A 27,190-nucleotide genomic window follows, 5' to 3' on the forward strand; every position below is an offset into this window, starting at 1 on the left:
AGACCCCAATGATGGATAAAAACATTTGACTTGGTGTTCCCTCGCCCGGACGCGGGTCACCGGGGCCCCACTCTGGAGCCAGGCCTGGAGGGGGGGCACGATGGCGAGCGTCTGGTGGCCGGGCTTTTACCCATGGAGCCCGGCCGGGCTCAGCCCGAAGAGGAAACATGGGCCCCCCCTCCCATGGGCCCACCACCCGTGGGAGGGGCCAAAGGGGTCGGGTGCAGTGTGGGATGGGTGGCAGCAGAGGGAGGGGACCCTGGCGGTCCGATCCTCGGTTGCAGAAACTGGCTCTTGGGACGTGGAATGTCACCTCTCTGGTGGGGAAGGAGCCGGAGCTAGTGCGTGAGGTCGAGAGGTTCCGGCTAGAAATAGTCGGTCTCACCTCGACGCACGGCTCTGGTTCTGGAACCAGTCTCCTTGAGAGGGGCTGGACATACTTCCACTCTGGAGTTGCCCAAGGTGAGAGGCGTCGGGCAGGAGTGGGCATACTTGTTGCTCCCCATCTCGGCGCCTGTACGTTGGGGTTTACCCCGGTGAACGAGAGGGTAGCATCCCTCCGCCTACGGGTGGGGGGACGGGTTCTGACTGTCGTTTGTGCTTACGGGCCGAACGACAGTTCAGATTACCCACCCTTTTTGGAGTCCTTAGAGGGGGTACTGGAGAGTGCTCCTCCTGGGGACTCCCTTGTTCTGCTGGGGGACTTCAACGCTCACGTGGGCAATGACAGTGAGACCTGGAGGGGCGTGGTTGGGAGGAACGGCCCGCCCGACCTGAACTCGAGCGGTGTTCTGTTGCTGGACTTCTGTGCTCGCCATGGATTGTCCATAACGAACACCATGTTCAAGCATAAGGGTGTCCATATGTGCACTTGGCACCAGGACACCCTAGGCCGCAGTTCGATGATCGACTTTGTCATCGTCTCATCGGATCTGCGGCCGTATGTCTTGGACACTCGGGTGAAGAGAGGTGCGGAGCTGTCCACTGACCACTACCTGGTGGTGAGTTGGCTCCGGTGGTGGGGGCGAAAGCCGGTCAGACCTGGCAGGCCCAAACGTGTTGTGAGGGTCTGCTGGGAACGTCTGGCGGAATCCCCTGTGAGACGGAGCTTTAACTCCCATCTCCGGCAAAACTTCGAACACGTCCCGGGGGAGGTGGGGGACATGGAGTCTGAGTGGACCGTGTTCCGTGCCTCCATTGTCGAGGCGGCCGATCGGAGCTGTGGCCGCAAGGTTGTCGGTGCCTGTCGCGGCGGCAACCCTCGAACCCGCTGGTGGACACCTTCGGTGAGGGATGCCGTCAGGCTGAAGAAGGAGTCCTATCGGGCCTTTTTGGCCTGTGGGACTCCGGAAGCAGCTGATGGGTACCGGCGGGCGAAGCAGCATGCGGCTCGGGCGGTTGCTGAGGCAAAAACTCGGGCATGGGAGGAGTTTGGAGAGGCCATGGAGAAAGACTTCCGTACGGCTTCGAGGCGATTCTGGTCCACCATCCGGCGTCTCAGGGGGGGGAAGCGGTGCAGCACCAACACTGTTTATAGTGGGGATGGTGTGCTGCTGACCTCTACTCGGGACGTTGTGGGCCGGTGGGCAGAGTACTTCGAAGACCTCCTCAATCCCACCAACATGCCTTCCACTGAGGAAGCTGAGCCTGGGGACTCTGGGTTGGGCTCTCCAATCTCTGGGGGCGAGGTCGCCGAGGTGGTTAAAAAGCTCCTCGGTGGCAAGGCCCCGGGGGTGGATGAGAGCCGCCCGGAGTTCCTTAAGGCTCTGGATGTTGTAGGGTTGTGTTGGTTGACGCGACTCTGCAATGTTGCATGGACATCGGGGGCAGTTCCCCTGGATTGGCAGACTGGGGTGGTGGTCCCCCTGTTCAAAAAGGGGGACCGGAGGGTGTGCTCCAATTATAGAGGGGTCACACTCTTAAGCCTCCCTGGCAAGGTCTATTCAGGGGTCCTGGAGAGGAGGGTCCGTCGGATAGTCGAACCTCGGATTCAGGAAGAGCAGTGTGGTTTTCGTCCTGGTCGTGGAACGCTGGACCAGCTCTACACCCTCAGCAGGGTCCTGGAGGGTGCATGGGAGTTCACCCAACCAGTCTACATGTGTTTTGTGGACTTGGAGAAGGCGTTCGACCGTGTCCCTCGGGGAGCCCTGTGGGGGGTTCTCCGGGAGTATGGGGTACCGGGCCCTTTGATACGGGCTGTCAGGTCCCTGTATGACCGGTGTCAGAGTCTGGTCCGCATTGCCGGCAGTAAGTCGGGGTCGTTTCCGGTGAGAGTTGGACTCCGCCAGGGCTGCCCTTTGTCACCGATTCTGTTCATCACTTTCATGGACAGAATTTCTAGGCGCAGCCAAGGTGTTGAGGGGATCCGATTTGGTGGCCTTAGGATCTCATCTCTGCTTTTCGCAGACGATGTGGTCCTTTTGGCTTCATCAGATCGTGATCTGCAGCTCTCGCTGGAGCGGTTCGCAGCCGAGTGTGAAGCGGCCGGGATGGGGATCAGTGCCTCCAAATCCGAGGCCATGGTCTTGAGCCGGAAAAGGGTAGAGTGCCTTCTCCGGGTCAGGGGGGGTGTCCTGCCCCAAGTGGAGGAGTTTAAGTATCTCGGGATCTTGTTCACGAATGGGGGAAGAAGGGAGCGGGAGATCGACAGGCGGATTGGCGCAGCGTCTGCTGTCAAGCGGGCGCTGTACCGGTCCGTCGTGGTGAAGAGAGAGCTGAGCCAAAAAGCGAAGCTCTCGATTTACCGGTCGATCTACGTTCCCACCCTCATCTATGGTCATGAGCTTTGGGTCATGACCGAAAGAACGAGATCGCGGATACAAGCGGCCGAAATGGGTTTTCTCCGTAGGGTGGCTGGGCTCTCCCTTAGAGATAGGGTGAGAAGCTCAGTTATCCGGGAGGGACTCAGAGTAGAGCCGCTGCTCCTTCACATCGAGAGGAGCCAGTTGAGGTGGCTCGGGCATCTGGTCAGGATGCCTCCTGGACGCCTCCCTGGTGAGGTGTTCCGGGCACGTCCCACCGGGAGGAGGCCCCGGGGAAGACCCAGGACACGCTGGAGGGACTATGTCTCTCGGCTGGCCTGGGAGCGCCTCGGGATTCCCCCGGAAGAGCTAGAAGAAGTGGCCGGGGAGGGAAGTCTGGGCCTCCCTTCTGAAGCTGCTACCCCCGCGACCCGACCTCGGATAAGCGGAAGAAGATGGATGGATGGATGGATGGATGGATGGATGAAAGTGATTTAAAATTTGCTCAGTTAAACAATAATACTTTGATGAAATAGTTTCAGATGAAACTCAGTTGAATTGTTCAGGATTTACAAAAACATGTTTTCAAGCCTGTAATTTTCTCAGAATAATGGATCCCATATTTCTCGTCCATATATTTTTTTATTTTTGACCGCAGATAAAATACCAGAGACAGCAGGGAGGCCGTTTTATATTCTGTCTCGGTTTCATCTCATTTAATGGTTACATTCAGATTTCCTAATGGAGTTGCAGTTTCTCTTCTCTGTCGTTCCTTATAAAAAAATAACATTTATCCCCCTGGATTCTCTTTCTCTGATATTTCTGTTTCTCAAAAGCAAAACTAGGTTTGCATAATTCAGACTCCATATTCTCTGTTATTAATGAAAGTTTCCTAAAGCCGTGTGAGGAAATTAGTGCTTTAAAAATATTTCAGTTGAAGAAAAACCTTTAAAGTTTTGGAGGCTCATATATACATATTATACCACATTGGAAAGCTAAGACACTTGAGAATTTTATTATGTATGTCAATGAAGGATAAATCACAATTATAGACATAGTAAATGCTTTTAAATCACTCAGGTATGCAAAATAAAGTCCAGCTCTCTGTTTGAAGCCTAGTCCAAAACAAGCTTTACTTCCAAAATCTGAACAGATTCATACAGTTTAGTTAAGGTAAGATTTTATAGGGGTGGTATTATGTTTTTTCCCAGCAATATAGAGCCATTTTTTAGCACAATTAAGTAACTACATTATCTTCAGTTGATATAAATATGACTTAAAGGAAATTTGACTCCACATTTCAGCGCCTTGAAGTTGGGCCTCCGTCTCTTTAAGAAGCTCCTGCTCTTTCTGAAGCTCCGCCTTCAGGAAGTCATCAATACATGGCTCCCGTATTAACCGTTTATTAAGGTTTTTATCAGCGTTTTTATCAGCGTTTCACTGAAAAGTAGCTCTTATGATGAGCTCAGTAGATGCACAGTGTCACCAGGTGTTTGCTAATTGCTGCTGGCTAGTCTGAAGGAGCTGAGTGGGGGAGGAGCTTCATCGTCTTAAGCAGGGCTGGGTCCACCCAGGGGTTTTGCACCGTTGAATGGTTCCCATGGAGATTAGAGGATTTCTCAAACATGCATGAAAGAATCAAAGCACTCCAGGTATATTTTTGATAAAACATGATGTAAAGCCTCAAAAAACGTTGATTTTATACGATGCCGCCTCTTTAAGAGGAACGACACATGGTTGAGTAGAATACAACTTTATTTCTTTGCAGTTGTGTTAGTGGGTGCTTGTGGATTTTCCTCCACTTGTTCCTCTTCTATTTTTTATTATTTTTTGTCACGACTGTCGTGACTCACAAAGCCGTTCTACACGCGCTGCGCTTCTCCATCTTTCTGTTTGTGTTGCTTCTGCCTCCATGGGACGCTCCAGAAGCATAACAAAAACCAAAACTCTGAGGATTATTGCCTTTTTTTGTAAAAATACAAATATATATATATATTTTTTTTATGCTCAGAAACTTTCTTAGTATGCCTGCAAACCTTAGTTTTCACTTTTATAATGGCACAAAGGGAGGCGTCAAACGTAATTTTAAATGGTTGCATAATAAAAATGCTGCATTTTGGGAATCTTTTTCATGTCTTGTAACCAATCAGATCATAAGCAGTGAGAGTGGAAGCCCGGCTTTCCAGTAATCTGAGATAAAACCCAGTCTGGTTCCTCACTTTGTTGTCCAAGTCGTGACTCCCTCTGCGGCAGATATCTCTCCCTCCAAGCAGCAGGTTCTTTCTTCCCCATGCCATGCAGAGACATTTGTGCAGCCAAAGCAATGTGGAGGAAAGCGGATAAAAATAAGCATTGGGGATACCGCTGCTGGCCATAATTCAGACGAGAGAGCCGAGTTAGAGGATCCAGCAACTCCTTTATGCCTGCTTTCTAAGAACATATACTGAGATCAACCTGCTTTCAAATGGCAAAAACATAATCAGAACATTTTGGGATATTATCTTCAAGTAAATAAACTTGAAGATGAGTAAATAAACTTTAATGTTTGTGATCCTAAAAACTGTGAGTTTGTGTCTTTGCCACAGAAATAGAGCAGTCCTCATTGCTCTATTTTGTAAGTGAGATGCAGAAGTACAGGTGAATTGAACAGAATAAACATTGATTTACAGTATGTGTCATATGTAGGGTTTGAAAGGACCCAAAAGCAAAAACAGGACTCGATCAAAATTTTGAACCAAGTTAATTGCAGGGTTGTCATCGCATTTTAATCTGAAACTATACATTAACATTTTCAATTCAAAAACCCTTTTTGTTGCTAAATTATTCAATGAATAAACATTATATTTATTCAACAATAACAAAAATATGTGATTAATAATAAAGAAAAATTTAATGAGTCCACCAGGTGTTTGCTAATTGGTGGTGGCTAGTCTGAAGGAGCTGAATGGGGGAGGAGCTGTGCCTCGTAGGCGGAGCTAGCTCCACCAAGGCATTTGCACAGCTGAATGGTTGCCATGGAGATTAAACTATGTAATTAATTAATCAAAGATAACATGTTAATGTTCAGGCTTTAATAAACACAAAATGAACTTAAGTGATCTACAAAACAAAAGAAGAAAGGCCTGATAATAATCTAACAAAAATAAATTCAAAGGTGAAAAGAACTGAAATCAAGAATAAACTAAAAAGCTAAAAAGAATGAACCAGTACGGCAACACATTTGTGACAATAATGAACACGGAGAAATGAGCTGTGTATGGTAAGACCTATAGAACATAAATAATTTTTGGGTTAGATTTCCCCAAATTGGCAACACTTTTTTCTATTTTTATGTTTTGCTAACATAATTTGTGGCTTACAGGAATATTTTCATATACTCGTTAAATTTGTACATTATTAAAAGTAATCAGCATTTTTGTACCCCATACATTAACTTATACATTTATAAGTTAATGTATATTTTTCATTAAGCGTTATTTACATCTGGAATAATGAGAATGTCTACAGACTATTAGTGATACTAAGATAATATCATAAATTAATATGTGCATCATTAACAGCGTGTGTAACCGATGCTTTAGCTTTATTAGCTTCCTTCTAATTGAGTTTCTAACAGTTTCTTACTATGTTTTCTCTTGGAAATAAGTTGATTGCTTTTAATTAATCTTTTGCCTGGTGTTTGATTAAACATTAACTTTGCAAATTATCAGTAGCAGCTGTTCAGTGTTGCATGTTTAAGATTCTTTCAGTAAAAATAACAGACTAAAGGAAGTTACCCATCTGTAGAGAAAAGAGTTATTTGTAATATCTACATAATCTGAATATTACATGTGAATTGCATTTTGCAGATTTTCTTTCATGATATTTTCTGTTTTTGCATTTCTGCAATGTTTCCCATGCATGGATTTTCCTTGCAGACTAAACAACTCTAAGAATCCGTGAAACATTTCTGATTTCTCTTGGTTTTCCTCCAACAGAGGGATCGTTTTGTGAAGCTCCTGGATCAGCTGCACAACTCTTTGAGAATCGACCTCTCCATGTACAGAGTGAGTGGAAGCTCTCGGCATCATTAGCAGATGAAAATAAGTGGTTTTAATGCAAGAGAGGAAAATAGTTTCTGGGAAAAAAATGCATACGTTTGAAATTATCTATATAAAATTGGAAACTACAATTTTTTTCTCTCCTGTTTCCACTCGTTCCTCATTGTCTTCCAAAACATTTGCTTACCTGCATTCAGGTAATTTAATTGGGCGTATCATTCTTTTAAATCCTTAATTTTCACATTTAAATCATTCTCTTGTGGTCTATATAAAGTGGGACTTCACACCTCACCCCCCTCCAGGTTGCAGAGCGTTCCACTTCATCATATTCAGCCATAATAAAGTTTATCATTTTAGGGTTATTTGCTTTGTTGTGTCCGTTGTTTCTAAGTCTTTTGGATTTTCAGAACATGTTAGCTGGAAGTCCAAAACTTTATTTAGTTCTTCTACAGGAAATGCTGTGACGTTATTTATCAAAAAACTTAATAGGGAATAGAGAAAACTGAATGGATTGAAAAATATGACCCAAATCAAAACAAAGATGTCTGCAGAGCACCAAGACAGAAAAAACTTCTTCTGCACTCTGGGAGACTGCAAATACACAACAAAATGCATTTAATGACAATTTAATGGCTATTTAAAACGATATAAGCCGACTTTTACTAAATCTTATCCACTACCAGCTATAAAAAGCGTAAAGATGTTGGTTTTAATGTTAAATAAAATGTGATATTCAGAGATGTTGTGTGTTTTTGTTTGCAGAATAACTTCCCAGCCAGCAACAAGGCTCGACTCAGCGACCTGAAATCGACGGTAGATCTTCTCACCAGCATCACCTTCTTCAGGATGAAGGTGACAGAAAAACATCTGACATATGAAGCTTCATGCTGTGAATGAATTAAACACAGCTGGACTCTGTTGACTAGCACAAAAGAACATGACGCACTTGAATTTTGTAGCCTAATAGAGTGAAGTTAAGCAAACAAATATGCTTACATTGTGCATTTCAGGCAATTTGTCCTCCAGCAACATTAGTTATTGCGACAGGCCTGGGCATCCATGTTGCTTTTCATGAAGTGTTTCCGTTTGGTTCTGTTCGCTGCCGCCCGTCCTCCCGCTCACTGTCTGCTGATGTTCAGGTGCTGGAGCTGCCAAGTCCGCCCAGAGCCGCCAACGTGGTGCGGGACTGCGTCAAGGCCTGCCTGAACTCCACCTACGAATACATCTTCAACAACTGTCTGGAGCTCTTCAGCCGCCAGTTCCAGCCTGCCGGCCCACAGGTGAGCTTCAGTCGGTCTGCAGCTTCTAATCGATCAGCTTCATTTACTCACATCTGTGATCCGCAGAGCCGTTAGCGCACTGAGCGACTTTTAATACGACCCGGAAGGTTGTACAGCTGTTAAAATAAAAAATAAATCAGACTTATAGAGTTTAGGCTAATAATTTATGACACTATACATTTATTAATAACTATACTATTAAGATAATGTTTATGACTATTATGGCTACAGTGGTGATGCTGAAGAGAATTAAATATTAAAATTAAATAATTAGTAGTCTTTGTAACATTTTTATTAATACTTCGTCAATTACTAAAGGTAAGTTCACATTGGTATTATTATTATTATAAAGTGTAATATTTCTTGATATTAACATATACTATTTTATCAAATTAACAATAAATAATTTTTCTTATGATCACAAATATCTTTCTCTACCACAAAAATCAAATATACAAATAAAATATAATAGAATGAGAGAAAAGATAATAATAAGATCTATTATAATCCATAATATGATCTATTTTAATCCTTAATTTGTTCCTTTCTGTCTATATTTTCAGATTAAATAAAACACTTTTACAACCTTCAGTGGTTTTGGAAAATTTTCTGATGCATTTCAGTATTTCTAAATGCATTTAAGGATAATTATGTGAAGTAAAATTTATTCTCACGGATGCTCCACAAACTAATGGACTAATAAGAGTCACCATCAGCGCCTCTGAATATTTTACAACTTTGCTCTGAAGTATGTGTCTGTTAATGAGTGGAAACCTGTTTCTCTGTCTTTTTATTTTGCATAAATTAACCAAACATCTCATCTTTACAAAGATTGCACCTTTTTTCAACTACACTAATTTTTTCAAATTGATTTTTCTGTTTGCAGCCTGAGCAGGAAAAGAAGAAGAAGAAGAAAAAGAAGGAGAAAGCCGAGGGAGAAGCAGAGGACGGTGAAGAGGAAGAAGAAGAGGAGGAAGAAGAAGAGGAGGAGGAGGAAGAAGAGGAGAAAAAAGAGGAGAGTCAACATGAAGAGCAAGGCCCGAGCATCCAGAACCTGGACTTCTGGCCGAAGCTCATCACGCTGATCGTGTCCATCATCGAGGAAGATAAAAACTCATACACGCCTGTCATCAACCAGTCAGTACCGACCGCTTTGAGTAGCGCTCACATTTTCTTCATTTTCATTCACCTGAACAGGTTTACACACACTTTCATGATCAAGGTAAATTCAATTTCTTTAATGTCACTTCAAATTAGCACATCAAGATTTTAATGCATAAAATTTAGTAAAAGATTTTGATTCTTCTGACATTCATTTCAACTTTGTTATTGAGAAAGTTGGTCCATCAGACTACATCAGAAGTCTTTAGATTATTATTTTGTAACTCAAATATGGCAGCAATGATGACATAAAATGATTTTATTCTCGGCCATGCTGGCTACTCTGATGATGAGTTACTCATGTCGGCATGCTGGATGCTTAAAGAATTCTACTTCTGTCTGATTCTTATGTAGGGACTGTTAAAATTATATTTCCAGAAACTCAGTCAATGCCGAAATATGGCATAAATAAAGAAAATGAATCAGCATCACAGTAAAAGCAACATTCCCTGTCCTGATCAGCGGGACACTGTGAATTCCACAACCTTGGTCCCAACACACACGCACACACACGCACACACACGCACGCACGCACACACCCACACACACACACATTATTCAGAACAAAAAGTGACACAGATACACAAAAACTACTTCAGTTGTTCACCCCTAGACGTGTCAACATTCAGCTGTTTCTTTCCGACCCTTTTAGATTTCCTCAGGAACTCAACGTGGGTAAAGTCAGCGCTGAGGTCATGTGGACTCTCTTTGCTCAGGACATGAAATATGCTCTGGAAGGTAAAAACACAGTTAGTGGTTGGTACCATCTCCATCCTTCCCTCTAAATCCACACCATCAACTGTTTTCTCATTCTTCTTCATCATTTCCTTCAGTTTTGGATAAAGTTGATCACTATCGCTGGAACAATGGTGAGATTAGAGGCAATGTAGCTGATAGTTTATAGGTGTTTATATTATCATGTTGCATTTATCATTGTTTCTATTTCTATGCAACATATTCAGGGTAATATCATACAAAATTGTTAACATGCTTAACTTGATCTATTTGCTGTTAAACTAGCATTAAATATTGTTATTCCTCTCTTATTGGCATTCCAATTAAATATGTAAAAAAAAAAACAAGTCAGTCATTTTACCAGTCAGAAAAGATTAAAAGTAATAATTTGTTTTTATCAAAACTTTAAGGACTACTATCACTAAACCCCTAAAATGAAATTTGAAACAAATTAAATATGTATTTTTTTTATGTTTTTTAAAAAATGAGACAGAATATGAAAGCCATTGTAGATAGAAAATAGAACATTTCTGCCAAAAAATTCTCAAATTTTCTAGAAGAAACAAGAACATGTCTGAGTTTGAATAGGCAAAAATTTCTAAGATTAACCTCAAAATTTCCAAGATTTTTGGTGGAGATTTAATCTTTTTTTTCTATGTACATTGGCTCTAATACGCCGTCATAGACAACCTGTTTAGATAAAGGTTAAATAAAACTAAACTAAGAAAAATAAAATATATATTCAGAATATTTAGGAGTTTTTTCTCTTTGGAAAGTCACTCTGAGAGCTTAACAAGTTGATGCTAACTGGGTTAGCGCACCAGCAGTATTTGTTTATCTAGCTAATCTTTGTAGCTAGCCGCTAACAATTGTTTCTAAGCAGCATTAGCCTAGAAATCAAGATTTGTGGCTTTCCTCTAGTTACTAAGTCATGGCAGTTTTTCTTTTTTGATGAGCGATAGAGATTTTTAGGTTGTCTTAGCTGTCATGCTAACAGCTAGCAGCTAACTGACAGCAACAGCATGCAGCAACATGTGGCCACAGTGAAAGTGCCTTTGTCTTGAGAATCTCCTTGTAATGGGTTGAAACTACATGAAAACATATATTTAATATGACTAAATAAAACCTTCCTGTGTTTTCTCAAACTCCTGAAGCAAATAGTCAAACTTTCCTCAACCTACATTATTTATAAATGTAAAGCTCCTTCACTGTAGCTCTACTGAGACTTGTAGAAAGTCCTGCAACATGTTTTATCCTGAAGTATTAGATCATTCATAAATAGTGATATTATTATTATTGATATTATTATTTTATTCCGGTTCTGAATTTGTGTGATCTCAGTGTTATTTTATAAATTCATCCTCCTCTGTTTGTTAACCCGATTCGGGCTACCAGATCGCCGGCGATCTGAGATGCATACATATTTTTCAAATGCCGGTAGAATTCGAACCACGTAAGGTAGAGCAATTTTTTTTTTTGCATATTAAACTGTAAGAATTGCGCTTCCTTTTCCGACCCTAAACATCCCCCCCGAGTTGCTGTGCGCGCGCAGACGAGTTCACAGATTTATAGTAAAAAGGATGGGTCCACAAACATGATGTGGCATCCATCCCTATATTTGTAGATCAGCTCGGGTCTGGCCAATCACTTCCTGTGTTGTTCTGACGTTGACAGAATGAAATACTACGAGATTTCATGAAATGTCACATGACTTCAGGTGAGATTTCATAAAAGTCATTTCCGTTTCCTGCACGTGCTATTTGGCTCTGCTCTTGCAAGGCAAACACCCAAAAAAAAAAAATTATGGAAAGACACGGAGTAAGAAGATTTTACTCTGCGTCCGAAGTCTTGGAGCTCGTCCAATGTGCAATGTATCTTCTGCACTTCTTTTTTCTGATTGCACTGATAAAAGCATTTTTTTTATTTTCCCTCGTTTTATTGTTTTTAGAAAATTGGCTGTAACTTTGAAACGAAGCTTTGAAAAAACTCCAAATAAATTGTGTTTGGTTTAGAAGGCTTGTGTGCAACTTTTTTGTATTGGGAACTTTGGTAAATAAAGTTAGGAAACTCTTCATATTTACAAAAATATGTCAAAAAAATTATAAACGGATGGAGTTCTTGTTATTGTTTTGCAAATTTTCTATTTTTAATCAGTTATTATTGATAAATGGCATACAAACTTGGAAAGGAGGACTTATAAGGATTTTATAGATGTAAAGAACATTGGAGTGCTCCTAATAATGACTCTGCAGCATCCAAAAATGTAAAAAGATGCTCATGCGGACTTTTATAATGGTAGTCCTAAAAGGGTTTTAATGCATCACGCTTTCTTCTCGCTCTCTGAACTCTCTCTGCTTCACTCATTGTTCTGTTGCCGTCTCAGCTCCTGCCACATTTCACATCCGCAGAGTTGATTTTTATGCTGGTAAGACGGTGTGTGTGTGAGTGTGTGTGTTTTAGCATTTATCCTTTTTTTCCACAAAAATGCCGCTTTTACCATGGAAACAGACAAAATGGCGTACTGAAGCACACCAACCTGTGTCATACCGCTCCGTGGAAACTAAGCCTTTTAGGGTCTAAAGTTATGTCCTAAATATGAATTAAAGTTAGGGATCGGTGTGTGAATTAAAGCTGCACCATGCAGCCTTTATTAAAAAATATTTTTTTACATATTTGTTAAAACTGTCACCATGAGACAGATAATCTGTGGAAAGATCGATCTCCTCCACCTTCTCCCAAAGCTATTATTGCTGTCTGAAGAAATGCACCGCTCCTGACCAAAAACAACCAATCAGAGCCAGGACACAGGCCTTAACGCTGTCAATCAACCTCATGTACTTGCTGCTAAATGTGCTAACAACTTCACGCTAAAATTGTTTATCTGCCGTCATTGGTGGCTATGCTATCCAGCCTTAGCATTCACAACAAGCTATGCTAGCAGAGAGAAACAGGTTAGGGGATGAGCAGCAGCACATGGACGGTGATTGACGGTGCTAAGACCTGCCTCTTGGCTCTGATTGTTTATTTCCAGTTAGCACTGGGAGAAAACAGAGGCGCTAAATCTTTTCACAGATTACCTGTCTCATATAATACTGCCCCGACATGGTGAAACTTTCAATATTTAAAAAAAATATATTTTTCTAAAAGTTACATTTTACATCTTTAAGCTCGGGTTAGAGTTAGGAATGTAATCGTATTGGTTAGCTTAGGCTAAGTGTTGGTGGTTTGGCATAAGATGAATGAAGGTCCAAAACAAAGTCTTTATAAATAAAAACTTGTGTGTGATTTTTATTTTGCTGTTACTGTTTGCAGCAGCTCTCAGTGTTTATAAATCAGATTTATGTTGTTTGAACAGCAACATACCTTAGAGCAAATCTGAATTAAAGAGTAGGCTGTTCATTTATCTCAAGAAATTCTAGTAATCTTGTCTTTTTCTTCAATATTTCAATTTGAAAATGTTGTTTTGAAGAAAAAATGAGGTAGATAAACAGACTAGTGTTATATTAAAAATGATAAAACTCTATTCTTGTTTGTTCAAACCAGTAATTACAGAGCCTTAGAAAAACTGAAACAGATTTTTATTAGTCTGCTTTTTTTGTCCCATTTACATGTTTTAGATGATCAAACACCAATTTTATATCAGAGTTAATGTTGATACAGAAGGCTGTTTTTAAATTGATTTTACTTCTTAAGGGAAAAAATAATAAAATCCAACCTGGTTTTCTCTGAAAAAATAATTTTCCTCTATTGTACTCTTGGTGGCAACAACTCCATTAAGCATTTCCAATAATAGGCAATAAGTTTTTCTATTACTGTTGAGGAATTTTGGCCCACTTTTCTTTGCAGAACTATTTTAATTCAACCAGCAACAACACCTGTTTAACCCTTTCAACCTGATTTTTATCAACTAAGCAAATAAAAAAAACAACACATTTTTACTCCACTTTAGCATTAAAATAAAGAAAAACAATAAAAAAAATGATAAGCAGTTCAAGAAAGGCAACATTTATATCTAAAATTTAAAAAATGAAACAAAATAAAAGGATTGTGAAACCACAAATAAGCTATAAAATGTTTATAGATACTTTTTTTTGTTTGCATGGCAACCCTAAATAATTAAATGTTGCCTAATATACCCCAGTTCTTGATGTCCATTTAACTTTTAAAATCATCCTGCACTTTAATGATGGTAAATACTTTCAAAATAACTTCACATAATATCACTGAAAATATATAAAATCACAAGAGCAAGTTTGATAGGCTGCCATGAACTTAAATTTATATTTTTGATGGAAAATAGACACTTACTCCTCCACCTTTCATAGCAATGCAATATTAATAAGAATCTAGTCAGTATCAAAAATCATTGAAATGACAAAATCCCAGAAATATATCACGTCAGGTCTGGTGGGGTTCATTTATATGGATTGGTTCTGATAAAAACAGGTCTTTTTCTGCAGCTTTAAGCTGTTTTCTTGTTTAATCAGTATATTTTTTCTGTTTTTCTTTCTCAGAGCATGAGAACCATAAGCTGTGTAAGTCTTCAGACTACATGAACCTGCACTTCAAAGTCAAGTGGCTGTACAACGAGTACGTGAAGGAGCTGCCCGCCTTCGCAGACGCTGTGCCTGAATACTCCGCGTAAGACGCTCTTCTTTTCCCCCTATTTCAAAGGGAAGCTCCTCCCCATCAATTTCTGATCGATTGTTTAATTTGTCCCCAATGTGCTGCGTATCGAGCTACACAGTGGAGCGGCTGTTAGCACTGCTGCTGCCTCGCTACAAGATGGTTCTGGGTTTGAATTCACTCTGAACTAAGCAAATGTTTGCCCTACTAGCTTTTGTCTTTCTACAATCCTATCAATGCTCCTTCCCAAACTACAGGAAATACTGAGCTACTGAATAGCAGATGTCACACAGTGCTAAAGTCTTTAGCCATTTCAACAACTTCTTTTATGGGGGTTTAAAAATCATGTTCAGACATTTTTTTGCACAAAATCATTATGAAAGAGACTTATCTGCTCAGTTCTGCCATTTTGAGCTGTTTTAGGGCCTCTTGGTCACTTTAAATCAAAAACCCAAACTCAACGTTTACACTTGGTAGTGAAAATGGCTGCAAGCAGATGCACAATGTACATCAGTACTGCTTTGAAAAGCAGTAGAGTCTTCTGCACAATCAACAAGAATGGAGAAAGTGGTTTCTAAATGGTAAGTCAACAACAAAACGCTTGTCTTTTCCAGTACATACGCATACGCCATTGTACAGCGTATGCAGTGATAAAACCAGCTGACCAAACAAGCTGGAGCTCAGATTGGGTTGCTAGGTGACGTGCGGAATTCTGTTGGGGTTGCTAGGTAACGGCGCATTTACACTCCAGAGTTTTCTGAAATGGCTCACTTCCTAGGCTCTAAAAAACATAAACCTATTACCAAAACTGGCTTTGTGGGTTTTTTTAAGCACTTGGGTTGATATTAGAAGCAGTACAACCCCGATGGAAGTATAATAATGTGAATTTTGCAAAATATGTCCACTTTAGCTAAATATCACTGCAGCGTCATAATTTTCTTTCAATGGATCAACCTTTCTTTCTACCTGGTGGTAGGTTGGGAAGGTTCCCCCCTTTCTTCAGGACATCTTTATTAGTAAAGGTGTGAGGCGTCTTTCATTTGTTTTGTCTGCGTTTTTGCAGCTGGTTCCTCCAGTTTGTTCTGGCCTGGTTGGCCGAGAACGAGGAGGTGTCGATGGAGTTCATGTCCGGAGCTCTGGAGAGAGACAAGAGAGAAGGGGTGAGTTTTCATTTAACAAAAATCAACTATAACTAATTAAAAACATTTAACTTGCTCCACAAACTGTAATTCAACAATGTTTGCATCCTACGAACTGAACCACAAGATTGGCCTCTTGCATGTCGCTTCTTACTGCAAAACTCAATGTGGTGAAGCTTAAACACTCAACTTTTTTAATCAAATAAATTAATCTAGGGGTCAGAAAAACTGATTCACTAACAGACTTTAAAAAAGTAGTTCTAATTTTGATCATTCCAGATCTTATTGTGACTTAGCCTGTCACAATAAGCAATAAATCAATTAATGGAATGATAAATTAAAATGAGTGTGATAATATTCGTTAGAACAACAGTTGTTAAAGAGATGCTCTCCTTTTAATGTCGTTGAAAAGTCTGCAAAACGCTGCAAACAGCAGCACTACCTGCCTCTTTTGCCTGTTATTATTGGTTACAGAAACTTCATAATCCATTTTAATTACTGTTGTTTTGGATGTTTTGTTTACTTATTTTGGATATTTAAAATGTATTCCAGCTCCACTGTTAAATGTTTAGAAAATTAATCTTATTATAGTTCAAAATGGTCTCAGTTTTTGATTTGTGAGAGTAAAATTAAGTGTGAAGCTGGTGTCTAAAGGTGAACGTATGACAGACTGACAGCGATGGATGAAAATATAAATCAAAAGAGGGGAGAAACAGCAGGATTCTTCCAGGACATTTCCCTGAAAGCAAATCCAGTTTTCACACCAAACACGTTAGTTTTGGTTCTCGTTGCCTCCGGCAGCTGGACCGACACTGAGACTGTCTTCTTCAGAGTTTCTTATCAGATTGCTGAATTGGACCCTGAGCACAGCAGCAGAACAGAAGCAGCTAATTTACAGCTTCTGTCTGATGACCTCGAGGTCACAGACTCCCTCCTGGATCGTTTTATTGATTCAGGTTCAGCCGGCGCTTCTTTTGGCCACCGAGAACCCAGTTTTACAGGATGATGGACAAGCGCTGTCTGTTGAGCTCTTGGTTTCTTCAGAAGCTGCACTTTTTGTCCAGAGCCTTTTGGCATTGAGAGGCTGGAGTTCACTCTAATAAAGGAAAAGTTTAACACTGAACACTTTAGGTTTTGATTTTGTTTTGTTGAACCCATTACGAATCAATAAAGTTTATTAACCTTGTTGCATTTCAGCAACAAGGTTAATCAAACAACATGCAGTCACTAATTAGAGAGCAAACATTACATTTTATAGAGTGAAATCATCAATGATCAATACACATCAAATAAATTGATCCAATAATAAATCTCTAAAAAAATTTTTTTTGATATTTAACAAATACAAGTGATTTGGGTAATTCTAACTTACCTAAAACAAGACAAGTTTAACTGCAGACAGTGAGGGAAAAATGTATAAGTGTCTTTTTATTTGGTGTATATATATCTGGTTCAAGTGGTGACACGGAAATATAAAACTGTATGTCATCAGTATATATAATATATATTACAAGAGATTATGTAGAACTTCATAATCTGAGCTGGTCAAATTGTGTAGATGCTGAACAAAAGTGGACTGAGAACGGAGCCCTGAGGGACTCCGCGTGAGATTTTCACTTGCTTTTATTTATAATTACCAAATGACACTAGTTAGTAAGAAGTATTTCATGAAAATGTATATATTAAACCTCTTTTAAATTAATAGATACTCTGTTTTTCATGTCAGATTTCTTTATCATCTTTAAATAATGATGTAGTAAAAATACTTTGAGTGAAACAATATGATGCCATTTTTATGTCATTGATCTCGTCAATTTCTTTGAACCTGTGATGTCTTAAGAGTTAGAGCACTGCAAAAAATTCAAAATCTTACCAAGTATTTTTGTTCTAATTTCCAGAGAAAATATCTTTAAATAAGAAAAAACTAATTTACAAGTAACTTTTCTGAAAGGTACAAGGGTTTGTTTTAAGTCAATAATTCTTTAATATTGATGAAAAGTTCCAGTCCTGTTGGTAGATTTACTTACAAAACATTTTTCTGATATTATAGGTGAAATAATCTACCAATGAAATCATTACTTTTTAATTGATCATGTCAGATTAAAGAATTATTTTCTTAAAACAAGCTCATATATTGTGCTGAAAAATTACTTGTAAGTTAGTTTTGTCTTATTTCCAGAGTATTACGATATTTGCACTAGAATCTGGACCAGAAATTGGTCATATTTTGTGTTTTTGCTGTGAGAACTGAAAGGAACCAACAGCAGAAGCCAGAAATTTGACTCTCTAATTATCTGGGTACAGTTAGCATTTTAGCTAGCTTATCCGCCCATCTGATGACTTCCTGTATAGCGACACTCAATACTGTAAGTGCAGCGATTAGATTGTCTCAGAGCAGATGTGGAGCAGCTGTTTGTCTGTAGTTACAGAAATGTGTCGTCTTCTGACTCTTCCTGCAGTTCCAGCAGACGTCGGAGCACGTTCTGTTCTCCAGTTCAGTGGTGGACATCTTCACTCAGCTCAACCAGAGCTTTGAGATCATCAAGAAACTGGACTGTCCCGATCCCACAGTGGTGGCCCAGTATAACAGACGCTTCGCCAAGGTGAGGGTAATGAGATTTGAGCTCAACTCCAGTCTTATAGAGTGCTGCAGCTTTTACATGCGGTGCTCAGATCACCAGCTCCTTACCAGGCATCTACCCTGAACGGTTAACTCAACCAATTGATCCAGCTGTGTTGGAGCAGGATTGGGGACAAAGTTGCAACTTTTGTTACATTTTCAGCTTCTGCAATTCACTTTCACACTGCTCTGTGTCAAATGAACCAAACCATTTGAAAAACTTGTTCCCCTCCCCGCCTGTGGGGGCGCTACACCAAGGAAATGACTCAAAAACTTCAAAAGAAGACACTGATTGCAACTTTTAGTGGTTGGAGGATTTCTCTTTTGTCTGTGGCAAAATATAACAAGCAGGGAAATGCAACCCAATTCCCTTTTTTCTTTGCCCAAATTCAACCTGCATTCGACTTTTTCGTGCCAGTCTGAATTGCCCAATTTCAATCTTTTCACCCCAAAAAGTTTGATTTGTCCCACTTCCACATCTGGAGCTAAATGGACACATATTCGATTGTTTTCATTGTGTCTTCAGTCTGTTAAGTCACATTGTATCCGACTTTTACAACATTCATGGTAATTCTGCTGCTGAAGAAGCCAGACACAGTAAATCTTTAAATAACGGCTGAAAATTATTATTCTGAACTCATGAAAGACGTCTGTGTCAACATGATGCAAATGTTTGCTACATGCAGGCGCCTTTTTTAAACAGTTTGTGCCGATTTAGCAAATATTTGCTCACATGATGACAAAGGTGACCTTTTATTCTTTCGTGAATCACTATTAGATAAAAAGATTTTAATCTGATCAGTTCTGGCATTTTGAGTTGCTTTAGGGCCATTTGTCACTTGAAATCCGATTAAGCTGCTGCTGGCCTCAACTTTTACGCTCTCAAGAGAAAATGGCTGCAAACAATTGTGCAATTAAACAACCACAGATCTTTGACAAGCAGAAGTGGAGCCTCCTGCACGACCAACAACAATGCATTAAGTGGTTTCTGAATGGTAAGTCACCAACTAAACACTTGTCTTTTCCAGCAGCCATTGTACAGTGCATACAAGTAAAACCAGCTGACCAAATGTGTTGGAGATCTGCTTTTGGTTGCTAGGTGACAGGCTGGGCTAGGCTAGGGTTGCTAGGTAATGCTCGATTATGACTTAATAACCAGGAGGTTTTTGAAACAGCTCCTTTTCCAGACACCAGAAAACATAAAGTTTTTGCCAGAAAATGACTGCATTTTTTTTTTCTTTTTTAAGTGCTTGGTTTGTGTTTAGAAGCATTTGAGACTCAAATGGAAACATAAAAACTTTCAAAAAGTGAATTTTGCTCCCTTTAAGAGTGGGCTCTCTCCAATCACCTCTGACGAAGAGGTGTGTTGATTTTTTCACCTAAAATTGCTCCCCCGCTGCAGATTATGGTCATTTTTCACCTCCTCACACCAGTTGTTCATGTAAACCAACAGTTTAACATTTCTGTTATACTCAGATGTACTGTAGTTTCACACCTTTTAGGCATTTCCATTAAAACTAATGGCCGTTAAGGCTGGATCGATGTGGGACTCATTACGTAAAGAAAGGCTAATGTAGCCATCGCTCTGTCCCTTGCCAGTGAATGACTTCTCTCTTTATTCAGCTCCACTTATGTCTTTTTAAAATCCCCCTGTTTGTTTATCCCTTTTTGTCTCTGATTTGCTTTGCAAACGTTTTTTGTCACTAGTTCCATCAGCGTTGTCTCTCTTACCCTCATCTAGATAACAGTAGTTATTCATCTTTATGACAGCAGAGACAGCAGCAGGGACGTCTAACTGGACAGACAGACAGACAGACAGACAGACAGACAGACAGACAGACGGAGGGACTTACTGCAGGCTGCTAACGGCTCAAATGTTTAATGCATGAGCCCGCCGTCCAGCTGAGTCAGCAGAAAGCCGGGAAATCTGTCACAGCAAGTTCTGGACGCTCTGAGGGGAAAACGGCACAACTTTGGTCCTTCCTGTCCATAAGCTCCCGTCTTAACTCGTAAATTAAACCGCTGACTTCTTAAAAATGTGGCCGACGGAGGTTTGGGCGTAAACAAATGTGACATTTAGGATTTCTCACCAGGAGAGAGTGTTCTGTGCAACCTCGCTTGTTAACATTTTCTTGACCTTTTGTTTGAATGTTTTATTCTGAAATCTGCATTTTTATAACAAAAAACAACTTTGGATAAGCATCCGAGCTTTTTTCTTTGCTGTCTAAGAGTAATTTCTGGGATAATATGGAGTCTGGATCTGTTCAAAAGTCAAAATAACCTCATGCTGCTCCAATAACATATTGGCTTTTTAGCTTAGAAAAGTTCAGTGTTCACATTGTTTATTTATATAGCATTTTAAAACAGGATGCACCGAAAGAACAAAATAAATTATAGTAGTTAGAAAGAAAAGAAGAAAACGCACAGAAAACATAAATTAATTCATAATCAAAGGAGTAGATGTTGGTCTTTAAAGGGGGTGTATTTTGCAAAATTCACATTTTCCATGTTTGAATTCTTCCATTTGGGTTTTTACTGCTTCTGAAAACAGACCAACCACTTAGAAATAACCACCCACATGGGTTTTATTTGTCAATAAGTTTATAATTCTTATTGGTGTCTGGAAAATGAGCCGTTTCAAAAACCTCTAGAACAGGGGTGTCAAACTCAATTTCACCAAGGGCCACTTCAGCATATTGGCCACCCTCAAAGGGCCACATTGACGGTATAAATCAGGAATGCCCAAGTGCAGCAACTTTTAGATGCGTCCCTGCTAAAACGTACCCCAGACAAAAAGTTGACTTCCCTCATTAGCAGCAACTCAGTTCTGTAGAGGCCTATGAATGAGTCAATGATCCAGGTGTGATAGAGAAAGAACGCATCTAAAGTTGCAGAGTGAAAGGTCTGGAAAACTAGACTTGGGCAACCCTAGCATAAATGTATTAAAATACAATGTTAAAAATAAATTAAACAACACCTCATATTGTTAAATGACTGATTTTATGTATTCAAGTTTTAAATATTACATTTGCATGGATGCAAAATTACTGCTCAGTTTAAAAATATGCTCAGTATTTTTAAACTGCTCAGCTAAACTTCGCTCTTTAGCTTGTTAGCTTGTCGATGTTTCAGTTTTATTCCCTGGGAAAATTAATCTTTGTCTGCTTTAAAGATAAGCAGACAAAGAATAAAAACAAGTTTTGATATTAACTCTCAACTTCATTCACAAAACTTTTTCGTTATTTCTTACACAACGAACATGTATTTCACATAAGAACAAAACAATGAGGTGATGTTGCCTGTCCTTGAACACAACGCTGATCCTCTTCACCCTGTCACCAACTCACACATCCTCATTGTGTTGTGTTGTGTAAATAAACACAAAACAAGCAAAATCAATAAACTATATGCATATTCCAGTATACTGAGTTTTGGTTTTACATTCATATTTAAATTCAGTTTGTTCGTGCTTACCAATGTTTTCCCCTGGTCAGTTCGTCCATGTCTGGTTTTAGTTCTTGTGCTGAGGAAATCCGCAAAACGGCGTGTAGGTTTTCGTCAGTAATGCGCGATCTGTGTTTGGTCTTGTTTAAATTCATTATTGAAAACATCTTTTCGCACAGATAGGTGCTTCCAAACATGGACAAAAAACACGAGCTGCATGGAGTCGAAGCTGTGGCATCAAATCAGGGGGCAGGAGACGGTAAAAGTCCTCGATTGAAACATCACGGAACTTCGCTCTTTAGCTTGTTAGCTTGTCGATGTTTCAGTTTTATTCGTTGGGAAAATTAATAATCAGCTTGAGGTGACTCTGCTGCACTCTAGTGGCGAGAAGCCGTAATGTTGGCTGGTAACAATCGGGAAGGCATTATGGGAGATGTAGTTTGTAGTCAATTCGTGCTCAAAACCTATTTTAAGTCAATCAATAGGGCTGTAAAACGGTGGTGGGGGGAGAGGGCCACATAAAATGACGTAGCGGGCCACATGTGGCCCGCGGGCCTTGAGTTTGACACATGTGCTCTAGAATGTAACATCACAAATCAGAAGGCACTGCCCGTTACCTAGCAAACCCAGCCAAGCCCAGTCTGTTACCTAGCAACCCCAGCTGAGCTCCAGCATGCTTAGACAGCTGGTACGCTGCACAATGGCTACTGGAAAAGAAAAGTGTTTTGTTGTCGACTTACCATCCAGGAAATGCTTGCTGCATTCTTGTTGGCTGTGAAGGGGGCTCCACTTATGCTTTTCAAAAATGTACGGTTTGCGCATTTGTTTGTTGCCATTTTCATGTGCAAGTTTAAAGGCTGAGTTGAGCAGCTCATTTGAATTTAAAGTGACAGATCCCCTAAAATCATCATTCTGAAAGAAGCTCAAAGTAGGCAGAACTGAGCAGCGTCACAGAAAAGATCAAGAATTATAGAAATGTTTCCTGAAATGCACAAAGTAAACGTATTTGTTTGCTTAACTACTCTGTATTAGGCTGCAAAATTCTAGTGTACTATGTATAGTTTTGTTTTGTTATTTCGTTTCCTGGAATATTTGGACTTGTTGCTTGTGATTGGCTCCTTTTCTTCCAAGGAATGGATGAAAAAAATCAAGCTTCATGAAGCAGCGTTATTATTTTCTGAAAGGAAAAGATTCCAACATTTAGAATCTCCAGTATATCCCAAAGTGTTTTCTCTTGTTTTTTGGGTTTCCACAGACCATCACCAAGGTTCTGCTGCAGTACTGTGCGGTTCTGGCCAAGAGCTTTCCATCCTACTGTGAGAAGGAGAAGATAGTGAGTAGCTTCTGTTATAAAACTATAACATTTGTGGTTCTTTGAGCTCAAATTAACCTGATTTTATTCTCTTTCCTTTGCCTTGATCACTTGATTGGTCTGTTTTTGTTATTTTATTTCTAAATCAGTCGTCTCTTGTGTTTTGCTGCAGCCCTGTGTGTTGATGAACAACGTCCAGCAGATGAGGGTCCTGCTGGAGAAGATGTTCGAGTCAATGGGAGCAAAACAGGTAACAACACAGTCCTTTGCTACCATTAACTCACAGATCTGAAACGACTTGAATGTCTTCTTCAAATCCAGATTTCACTGGAGGAATTATTAAATTACTTTTTTGACTCCATCTGTGTAATACTAAGATAAATATCAGTGATATTTACTGTAGTGCTTACTGCAGAACTAGCAAAATTAGCTTAGCTAATGTAGCTTTTATCTGCAAGCTAAGACGGACATGCAGCCTACCAAGATGGCGGTTCCTGGGGGAACAATGTATTACTAATAATTGATAACCAAAACATCAAACTTTATTTAGCTGAAAGTTTACAAAACAGCCAAATAAATTAGCGGTTTAGGGTTCATCCAGAAAACATTAATTATGGGAAGCTAAGTGCGCTAAATGTTTTTCAATGTTAGCAAAAATGCTAAAGCGCTAAATGCAAAATTAGCGGATCAGTGGAAGTGTGCCCACTACTGGTCAGCAGGTGTTACACTGCAAATCCTCAAAATTTTACCAAGTGTTTTAGTCTAGTTTCTAGTGAAAATATCTTAGTACACTTGAAATACGACAAAAATATCTTACACATAACTTTTCAACAAGTGGAAGTAGTACTTTTTATAATTCTTAAGGAATTAATGACCTAAAACAACCTCCTAAGTTAGTTTTGTCTTGATTCAAATGTGTTAAGATGTTTAAACTAAAAACTAAACGAAAATATTTGGAAAGTTTTTGTGTTTTTGCAGTCAAGCTTTGAATGTTCAGAGAAAATGCTAATCTCTTCTTCGGATATCAAAGTGAAGAAAACTTTTCATAATTTTAAGTCTTGTTAGCATAAATATGAAAGCTGGAGGTTTAAAATAGTAACTTTATGTCAGAAGTAATGCTGATTCTTTGCTCCTGTGCAGTTAACAGCTGAGGAGGAGAGGGTACGTCTGAATTTTCTCTCACCCTCCTTCCTCCTGTCAGTGGGAAGATAAACCTTTTCCCTCCCTGCAGTCTGTACGTTCGGATATTTTTAGACTCCTCTTCCTCTTTCTGACAATTCCTCTTTTCCCTACGAATAAAAAACAAACCAAAAAATTTCCCGTTCCAACTGATCCGTTGCTGCGTGTTTTTCCAAAAAGCTTGAGAATGAGGAGGAGGAACCTGACGAATGCGATGAAGAGGTGGGTTTTATGGATAAACTGAGTTTTTCATTTTGTGTTTGAAATGTTATATGAAGGTACAGTTGTCAGACGTTTACATAAAATTATTAATTTGGAGTTTTAATTATTTATTTGAATCGTTTTTTTCAAAGCAGGATGATCAGAAAACTCAACTTTTATCAATAAGAACATCGAGATGCAGTTTTATTTTAAAATTACACAAATATATAATATATATAAATATATACAGTATGTATTATTATCATTTTTTTTAGTAAATATGTTAAATTTGTTGTTTTATTATTTAAAACCAGTTTTTAAATTGCCGATACAGTCAGAGATAAAGATGTACGTCCTTTGTTCTTAAGCTAAAACGTTTTGCTCCATGGGTCAAACCTATTATATATATTTCATATTAATCCTGTCCAGAAGCATATTAATAATGAGGAGTGTTGCTATTTTTACTCCATAAGGTCAAAGGTGACGTACGAGGTGGAGCTCAGGGACGCCTGTGAAAAACCAACGTTTTTATTCATTGTGAATCAAAATTAGAGCCAAGTGCTCTGAACGAACACAGTCACAACGGAAACTTTACATCTCCTTCAACGCTACCAAGTTCAAGGTTTTTGTTACATAAATGAGAAGAAAATATGCTTCAAGATCAGAAAACCTAAATCAAAACAGCTACACTGTTGATGCAATCTTGGTTTATTTAAACATTTCCATCGTATTTCCAACATTTCATGTCATCATGAATGTAGTTCAGGTTACATTCCCCTCATGACTCAACTATGCCACCTGGTGACATAAACTGGTTACTGCATTAAACTCTTGCCCGTCTAATTAATAAAATAGTTTTAATTCGTTATAAAGGCGCTAATCTAGATTCTTCTTCTCCTCTGAAGATGTAATAAAATTTATAAATAATAGATATTTGTTTCTCTGAAATAGACCATTTATTTTTAGTAATGGATGGATGGATGGACGGAAGGATGGATGTAGCGATGGATGGATGAACTGATGGATGGATGTATTTAACTTCTGTTACTCATCAGATCTCCACATGGACTCATTCCTCTATATTTACGTTTCTTTGTCTGTTTTCATTTGTCTCTGTTTAAATCTCCCATTATTCTGTTATTTCCTGTTATTTCCCATTATTCCCTGTTATTCTCTGTTATTCTCTGCCTTCCCCGTTATTTCCCGTTATTCCCTGCTGTTCCCCATTATTTCCTGTTATTTCCCGTTATTCCCCGTTATTCTCCGTTATTCCCCGTTGTTTCCTGTTATTTCCCATTATTCCTTGTTATTTTCTTTTGTTATTTCCCGTTATTCCCCATTATTTCCTGTTATTTCCTGTTATTCCCCGTTGTTTCCTGTTATTTCCCATTATTCCTTGTTATTTTCTGTTGTTATTTCCCGTTATTCCCCGTTATTCTGCGTTATTCCCCGTTGTTTCCTGTTATTCCACGTTATTTCCTGTTATTTCCCGTTATTCCTTGTTATTTTCTGTTGTTATTTCCCGTTATTCCCCGTTATTTTCTGTTATTTCCCATTATTCCCCGTTATTCTGCGTTATTCCCCGTTGTTTCCTGTTATTCCACGTTATTTCCTGTTATTTCCCGTTATTTTCTGTTATTTCCCATTATTCCCCGTTATTCTGCGTTATTCCCCGTTGTTTCCTGTTATTCCACGTTATTTCCTGTTATTTCCCGTTATTTTCTGTTATTTCCTGTTATTTCCCGTTATTCCCTGTTATTCCCCGATATTTCCCATTCGCTTGTTGCCAGCAGGCCGTTAGCGATAACGAAGGAGAAGACGGCATGGTGGGTAGGAAGTAGCAGAAAATAAAAACCTGCTTTCATAGTCTTTATGTTTAAAATAACCGTCTTTGTTTGGTTCTTTTGGTTTAAATCTTCACCGCCTTCAGTCTCAGGACTCTAAGGTGAGAAGATCACTGAGCTCTTCGTTTTCTTTAATTACTGACTCATTTCTTTGATTATTTTATTTAGTTTCATTTCTTAATGTTTTTTTTATTTTTATTCTACCAAATGTCAGTCTGGCTGCTCAGACTCTGGGGGATCTGAGGTAAGACTAAAGCAAAGGCAACAGAGTTGGGTAGTAACTAGTTACATTTACCTGAGTAACTTTTTGGAAAAATCTTACTTTTAAGAGTATTTATGCCGTATATTCTCTATTTTTTACTTTAGATTCTGTTTTTAAACTAAACCTGAGCTTAAGATAAAAAGTAATTCCCCCAAAACGAATTACTTGTATTTATTTTAGTATACGAGTATTTCTTTAGTTTAAATGTACTCATTAAAAACGTGAAAGTCAAACGGAGAACTTTGAAAAGACTCACAGGTGTTTGTGAGTCTTTTATGTTGCTTCATTTCTTCTTTCAAAATTGTTTTAATTCAGACACATGTAAGGTTTCAATTGAGTTTAATTTGAAGTTCATACTTTGACTAGGCCACTTTAAAACATTCACTTTGTTTAGTTGTTTTGATAAGTGCACATGCTTCTTAATAAATAAATACACACAAAAATATTTACTGCACAAACCATTAAGTCAAACCCCCAGTTAAACATTTTCTTAGATTTTTTTGCGTGATAAAAGTTTTTTTTTTAACACAAAATGGCTGAAAACTGGAAACTGGGATTTGGGAGTTTGTGATGGAGAAACATTTTGAAGACTACTGAAAAGAAAAA

General features: G+C 39.3%; 1 protein-coding gene across 3 annotated transcripts in view; it reads left to right on the top strand.

The window, feature by feature from the left end:
* Window positions 1-27,190, top strand: part of LOC102228331 (protein unc-13 homolog B-like) — a 148,554-nt gene that overhangs the window by 103,624 nt on the left and 17,740 nt on the right. For 2 of the 3 annotated variants that reach the window (XM_023343563.1, XM_023343564.1), the window contains exons 15-24: window positions 6,719-6,787; window positions 7,544-7,633; window positions 7,921-8,061; window positions 8,948-9,198; window positions 9,875-9,960; window positions 14,472-14,598; window positions 15,647-15,743; window positions 18,182-18,325; window positions 23,042-23,119; window positions 23,271-23,348. In XM_023343563.1, the coding sequence (XP_023199331.1) occupies window positions 6,719-6,787; window positions 7,544-7,633; window positions 7,921-8,061; window positions 8,948-9,198; window positions 9,875-9,960; window positions 14,472-14,598; window positions 15,647-15,743; window positions 18,182-18,325; window positions 23,042-23,119; window positions 23,271-23,348 (1,161 nt within the window). Of the gene's footprint in view, window positions 1-6,718; window positions 6,788-7,543; window positions 7,634-7,920; window positions 8,062-8,947; window positions 9,199-9,874; window positions 9,961-14,471; window positions 14,599-15,646; window positions 15,744-18,181; window positions 18,326-23,041; window positions 23,120-23,270; window positions 23,349-24,238; window positions 24,260-24,457; window positions 24,500-26,271; window positions 26,305-26,408; window positions 26,424-26,536; window positions 26,567-27,190 lie in introns of all 3 variants that reach the window. The other variant, XM_023343565.1, reaches the window with a different exon arrangement.

This window comes from Xiphophorus maculatus, chromosome 12 (assembly GCF_002775205.1).
Source record: "Xiphophorus maculatus strain JP 163 A chromosome 12, X_maculatus-5.0-male, whole genome shotgun sequence".
In the NCBI taxonomy this organism is placed as follows: domain Eukaryota; kingdom Metazoa; phylum Chordata; class Actinopteri; order Cyprinodontiformes; family Poeciliidae; genus Xiphophorus; species Xiphophorus maculatus.